General features: G+C 41.6%; 1 protein-coding gene across 4 annotated transcripts in view; it reads left to right on the top strand.

Moving 5' to 3' along the window:
- The window catches only part of nectin1b (nectin cell adhesion molecule 1b), a 195,941-nt gene extending 192,125 nt beyond the window's left edge, over positions 1-3,816 (top strand). For 2 of the 4 annotated variants that reach the window (XM_087796355.1, XM_087796356.1), the window contains exon 11: positions 3,548-3,661. Coding sequence is in view for 3 of the 4 variants with exons in the window: in XM_087796356.1 (XP_087652482.1) it covers positions 3,548-3,578 (31 nt within the window). In the remaining variant the exon portion in view is untranslated. Of the gene's footprint in view, positions 1-3,547 lie in introns of all 4 variants that reach the window. The other 2 variants (XM_087796353.1, XM_087796354.1) reach the window with 1 other exon arrangement.
- The last annotated feature ends 3,248 nt before the right edge of the window (positions 3,817-7,064 follow it).

Here is a 7,064-nt window from a genome sequence, read left to right on the forward strand (position 1 = left end):
TACTTGTGTTTTCTCTCGCCGAAGACTCGTGACTCCTCCATGAAAGATTCAGCGGAATTGTAGTTTGTTTGCATTTTAAAAAGACTGAAGATTGTTTGTGAATATTTGGGAGGAACAAAGATTTGATCTCTGTGGGAAAAGTTTCATCCACTTACGGATTCAAGACTCATGATTCTTCTTAAGGTCGACATGAGGCCAACATCCAACTATTGTTCCACAGCTCTATATGACTCACTGCTTCACTTCACAGACTCAATTGATCTATATGATTCCAAAATCCACCAGAATCACAGATCTAACCGATTTACAGATGCATACAACTCACTGCTCTAGCTGACTCAAAGATCCATTTGACTCTCAACAGTTTTTACCTGACTCACAGATCCACACGAGTCACTGGCTTACAGATGTACAGACTCTTCTCTGCACATGACTCAACGACCAACTTTAATCATAGATACAAAACGACATCTGGATCCATGTGAGCTCTATCTGACTCACATGTTCTCTTGACTCACAGTTCTACCGGACTCGTTGGTCTAACTGATAAACAGATGCAACTGAGTCATGTACCCAAATGACTCACTTGAATCATTGCTCTTAACTGACTCACTGATCTACTTGAGTCCAACATCCACGTGACTCAGAGATCTAAGTGACTCTTCTCTGCACCTGACTCACAGATCTCCACGACACAGATTTCCAACTGACTCACAGATCAATATCATTCACGGGTCTACTCGACTCACAGATCTACTTGACTCTATCCTGCAAATGACTTAAAGATCTATACCCACAGATCCACACCTCTTATGGATCCACACGACTCAGAGCTCTATCTAACTCACAATTTCATTTGACTCACAGTTTTACTTGTCTCTTTGGTTTGACTCATTCACAGAATCACTTGACTCACAACTCCAAATGAAAAAGAGACCCACTCGACTCTTAACTGACTCACTGATCAACCTGACTCAAAAATCTATCTGACTCTCCTGTTCACCTGACTCACAAATTCAAACGACTCACCAATACACATAACTTAATGCTCTAAGTGACTCATAGAACTATTTGACTCACATTAATCCACAAGACTCACAGATCTACCCAACGCAGAACTCTTACTGACTTAAAGATCTAATTGACTTTGCTCTGGACGTGAGACCCACTTTAGTTACAGATCCAAACGACTCATGGATCCACACCAACTCAGATCTCCATCCAACTCAGCTTTCTAACCAACTCAACTCTGTATGACTCACAGTTTCACTTGACTCCGAGTTCTACTCGAATCAGAGCTCATCACTGACTCAAAGATCCACTTAACTCATTAAATCCAACCGACTCATGAATCCAAATACCTGCACAGATCGACTCACAGGTTCACGACTCGTGACTGAAAGTCTTGTGGATTCTATATTAAAGATACAACAAGACTAATGTACATTTAACAAGAGTGAAAATAAAGCAGAGGCTGAATGGGTGAATATGAGACAGGAAGGACAAAAGACTCATCCTCTGTGGAGAGCATCAGAGCCGACAGAAGAACATCACTGTTGGATTTGCGAGGCAGGCGTGACTGTTGGTGATACAGCAGCTGAGGTTCAGCACAGATCCAGGATTTTGGGATCAAGATATAATTGGGGAGCAGGATTATTGTGAATCCCTGACAACACTGATCTCTCTCTAAAAGCTGTACCACAGTAAAAAATCCAACTAGTTCAAAGTTTGCAGGCGGAATTCTCTGGAGGCTCGACTATCAGGAAACATTTATGAGTTTGTTACCAACAACTCCCGTTTTATCGTGCGCAGAGGAAGACGGAATCATTTCTGGCACATTCAGGCAGTGTTTTGCTGCTTCAGGCTGTACGGCTTCATCTTGGGATGAATCGGGAGTAACTTGGTGTTTCACGTGGAGTCGCAGCGCCGGAGAAAACAAGTCTGTCATAATTACCTCGTCGATCTGTGTCAGCGATACATAGTCCCACATGTAACTGACTCGAAGATTCACGAACTTGAGTCACTGACTCACCGGGATTTTAATTGACTCAAAGAATGACCAACTGACTCACAGATTTTTATGACTTTAGGATCCACCTGACATGCAGATCCATTCCCTTAAAGGGCAACTCATGCGTTGATTTAAGCGTCAAGATTTGTCACCTCGCGTCATCAATCCCGGAAGTCTCCACCTCCAAGGGACTCGTTGTATAAACAAAGTAGGGCGTGATTACAGCCGGATGGAGGAGAAGTGAAGCCATTATTACGTCATAATGGACTTCGCACTCCAAATTTTCTTAAGAGCCGTCCACTGAAAACACTATTCTGGAGATTAAATCTTGTTTACAATAATCACGCCCACTCTGCTGGAATTGGTCAAGCATCAAGGTTTGTCACACTGTGTAATCAATCCAGGAAATCTCCACCTCCAAGGGACTCATTGTATAAACAAAGCGGGTCGTGATTGTAACCGGCTGGAGGAGGAGTGAAGACGTTATAACGTCATAATGGACTTTCGTAACCTCTCATTCGCCGAGATTTCACACAGGTGAGAACTTTATAAAGTAATAAGTTCATAACATGGTCATGATGAGAGACTTACTGCATCTTGGAGAGGAAGACTTCAACATTTGAAACATGTGAGAGAGTCAGGTTTTCACTTTAGTTAACTCACACATTTTAACGACTCACAGATCAACATGACTAATAGATAGACCGACCCACTCATTAAAACAAATCAGAAATCCCACATTCTCTTGATGGTTTGAACTCAACATGAGGTTTGTCACCGCGCGTCATCAATCCTGGAAGTCTCCACCTCCAAGGGACTCGTTGTATAAACAAAGTAGGGCATGATTACAGCCGGATGGAGGAGAAGTGAAGCCATTATTACGTCATAATGGACTTCACACTCCAAATTTTCTTAAGCGCCGCCCACTGAAAACACTATTCTGGAGATTAAATCTTGTTTACAATAATCACGCCCACTCTGCTGGAATTGGTCAAGCATCAAGGTTTGTCACACTGTGTAATCAATCCAGGAAATCTCCACCTCCAAGGGACTCATTGTATAAACAAAGCGGGTCTTGATTGTAACCGGCTGGAGGAGGAGTGAAGACGTTATAACGTCATAATGGACTTTCGTAACCTCTCATTCGCCGAGATTTCAGACAGGTGAGAACTTTATAAAGTAATAAGTTCATAACATGGTCATGATGAGAGACTTACTGCATCTTGGAGAGGAAGACTTCAACATTTGAAACATGTGAGTGAGTCAGGTTTTCACTTTAGTTAACTCACACATTTTAACGACTCACAGATCAACATGACTAATAGATAGACCGACCCACTCATTAAAACGAATCAGAAATCCCACATTCTCTTGATGGTTTGAACTCAACATGAGCGCTGGCTCGGACTCTTTTGGATGCAGCTCTGGTTTTTATATTTCCACAGGATTCAGGGGGAACTTTCAACCCAGCAGTGTTAAGCGTGTGTGTGTTTGAAGTAACTACGTCTCACACTGGTTGTGTTTTTTCTCCTCCAGGACTCTGGGAGGCATCCCGAGGAGCTGCTGAACCCGGCCCAGTACATGAGCTACCAGCACAACATGGAGCACCTCCCCGAGTCTCAGCCGGCCCAAGCCCACCCCCCGGTCACCTTCCTGCCCCAGCACCCCTACGCAGCCAACCCCGCCACCGAGCCCATGTACTCCAACATGGGCCACACCGCCCCCGCGCCCCGACCCCCCTACACCTTCCCCAAAGAGCAATCTGTGTGACGGGTGTTCTTGAAGAAAAATAGAGGGAACGTGGTGGAGCTTCTAAGAACGAAGAGACAAGTCTGCGTATCCTTTGTTCGTTTCACATTCAATCCAGGAACAAACACCGGAAGACAAAGCTGTTGTCAGTATTGTTGAAATCTTTGTCACAAAATCAGGCCTTTTTTTTTAAATTTATTTTCAGATAACAATGGTTAGTTTTATTTAACTCGTAACAGTCTTATTTTGAGGTAATAGGTTCTAATTTGCAGTTGGTGACTTTTGCTAAAAAACAATTATTAAATAAATTGATTTATTATCGGATTTTAGATCATGTTAAGTTTATGCCGTAAGCATTTTTTGTACGACATTCATGTGGTAAATTAATCTTTTTTTTACGTAAAAAGAACTGACATCGATTTTACATTAACTGTTTGACGTTCAGATACCAACCCTGAAACTAACTCATTTAAAATTAAATCCATCTTCTTTTACCGATAAGTTTATTTTGTGGTTTTATAATTTGATCTCACGGAATAGTGACTATTTTGTTTTGTTTGAAAAAAAAAGAAGTACTTTTTAGCAATAACCACACGTCTTTAATTTGTTTTATTATTAATTATTTATCTGTCATTTGCTTAAGATATATGCTCTAAACTAAAAATTAAGTTGGCCAAATTCTTCATTTAATTCTGGATTGAACGTGAAATGACGACGATGCACGGACCCTTCGTCGCCCACTCCCCCCGCCGCCACCGTCCGCCCTGGATTCCGCTCCCCCTTCCGCTTCCTCCACTGACGCTGTCTGTAGGACCTTTTTTCTCACCTCGTGACTGTAGCGACACCGACTAGCCTCCCCCCCCCCCACACTTTGTCACCCTCCGTGCCGACTTTTGAGTTGTTCTGCCAACCGTGTACAGAAAAAACGTCACCGTGTCACTCTTTCTTTCTTAAAAGCCCCTCGCAGTCGTAGTGACCCCCCGTTAGCATCGTAATCTGTTCTCGCTTCTCAAATGCTTGCCTCCCTTGAAAGTATTTTACTGTACGTGTGAAGAAAAAAACAAAAGAGTTATCAATCCGTGACGACATGGACCCCTTTAAAGACAGGTATTATGGGATGGTGTGAATTGGCAGTCGCTCGATTTTTTCTCAAAACTTTATTTTTCGGCTCATTCGTGAATGTGAATTGAAGGAAACATCTAAAAAGGGCTCGAGATCCAGCAGTATCTACTTTCTATTTTTCTATCCAGATCAAGCCCGAGCAAATGCCGACTTATTTTGGGGGGTAAGCAAACGACAGGAAGTAGAAATGACTAGTTCAGCTCACACCTGCACTCGCCTACCAACTCACTTCAAACCTTTTGAAAGGACGCGATTTGTTTCAACGAATCCTGATGAACAAATAAGTCTCTTTTTCAATCAGCGACTCATTCTGTTAATCTTGAAAAGACTCTTGAAAAGCCGGCGAGTCATGAAACAACAACTTTTAAAAGGGGAGTTTTGAACGACTTCTTTGTGTTTCCAATTACGAGTGTTTACAGTGATGTGAAGAACAAACGACTCAGGAGGTTTTTTTGGTTCCCAAAATTGACAACAAACGACTCTCTGACTCAAAGAACTGACTCAGATTGAGTCCTGTTTATCTGACAGACTGGAGAACCAATAGTTGAACCGATTAAACGAGTCCCGCTGTGTAGGATGTGATGAACGACTGACTCGGAAGCAAAAGATTCGTAAGGGCAACTGAGGCTAACGTTTGTTTCCATTTCAACACTTTAGAATGTTTTTTCTTTCCAACCAAAGACAGACTAAACGAATCAACCTCAGATTGCTAAACTGAACTAGTAGTTTCTGGTTCAACTAGTAAAGCAATGACTTGGTAAAAGACTCAAAGAGACGAGTCATTGATGTAGAACTTAAGCTAGCTAAACGGACAGTTTGTGACGTACAAAATGGCCGACGATTAAGCTAGTCAATCCCTCAAAATCTCTCGGTGTCGCTCGGGCTTGACTCATATTGCGATTTATTTTTGTAGCTGCCATATTTCTGTTCCACTCCTGTTTACATTCAACATCGGCCTGACGGGAATCAAATTTCGAAAGGCATGAAGTGATTCCCCTGGTTTACGTGTTTTCCATATCTGTGCGTTAGAAGCGGAGGTTAGCTTCATCACATCGCATGGTTCTTTGTGTTTGTACGGTTCGGTTCGCGAGCCAAATTTTAAGCGGGTTCAATATATAGATGAAGACAATCACACACATTTAAACATGTGGGAAAAAAAAAGATACTAGATCACAGTTTCTATTTTGAGTTCTCGCCGAAAGGGAAACATGTACAACTGCTCAAAAGCCTGAAGACAAACACGCGATAGAAAAAGCTTGCTACTGTATTTTTGTACGGAATGCTCGGTTATGTACGATAGCACTTATTTAAATACTCTATTTTACACTGTGACTGTTTAAGACCATACATAAGCTAATGAGCCAATTTTAGGAAACTGCCACCGACACACCAGCCCTGTAGCCGCAGCTACGACGCGTGCCGACGCCGCGTGATGGAAATATGTTTTTTATTGGTGGATTAAATATTACAGGAATGGTTGGGAGTTTGCAACTTCTACTATACGATCTGGGAAATCTGCACGATCTGTAATGAGTAATGCCACATCATTTTACAAAAAAACGTAGCGTATAACACTCTCCCGGGAAATCAGCGATCCATTTTGCGCATCAAAATACACAACTTAATTTATATAGCCGATGATGTGGCCTCTCTTCGATTCTTAAAGCGTTGATTTTATGTTATATAAAGAGGAAAGTGTCTTTATCATCTAGTGGTTAAAACCATCGTAACTTTTAAGACGTTCCAGGGAAAGTTTTCGTTGGCCAGCATGTCATTTAAAGTTTGGAGAAAAACATGACGTGAGTTGTCGAAGATCATAGTCAAAGAGTTTGTCCTGAAAAACGCTGGTTCTTTTTCGAAGCTCCCAGTTTATCAGAGGGTAAATAATCGTAAAATGTTTCAACTCATTCTTATAAGACATCCTGATGTTGAGTACATTTACATTACATACGACCGCATTGTTTCTTTTTTGTCTTTCATGATGTTAATGCTTTAAGACTTAAGGGAAAATACATTCTCGGCCATAAAAATGAATCCCTGATGATTTCCCAGATCGGGCAATGACTCTATTGTATAGTGTAGTACTGCGTTTTTTTAACATAATAGGTTTTAACATAAATACATAGCGAATAAAAAAGGGCCATCGGGCATGCGTTCCTAAATCGTTCACATTTACCGTATC

This window comes from Callionymus lyra, chromosome 7 (genome assembly GCF_982586985.1).
Source record: "Callionymus lyra chromosome 7, fCalLyr1.hap1.1, whole genome shotgun sequence".
Classification (NCBI taxonomy): domain Eukaryota; kingdom Metazoa; phylum Chordata; class Actinopteri; order Syngnathiformes; family Callionymidae; genus Callionymus; species Callionymus lyra.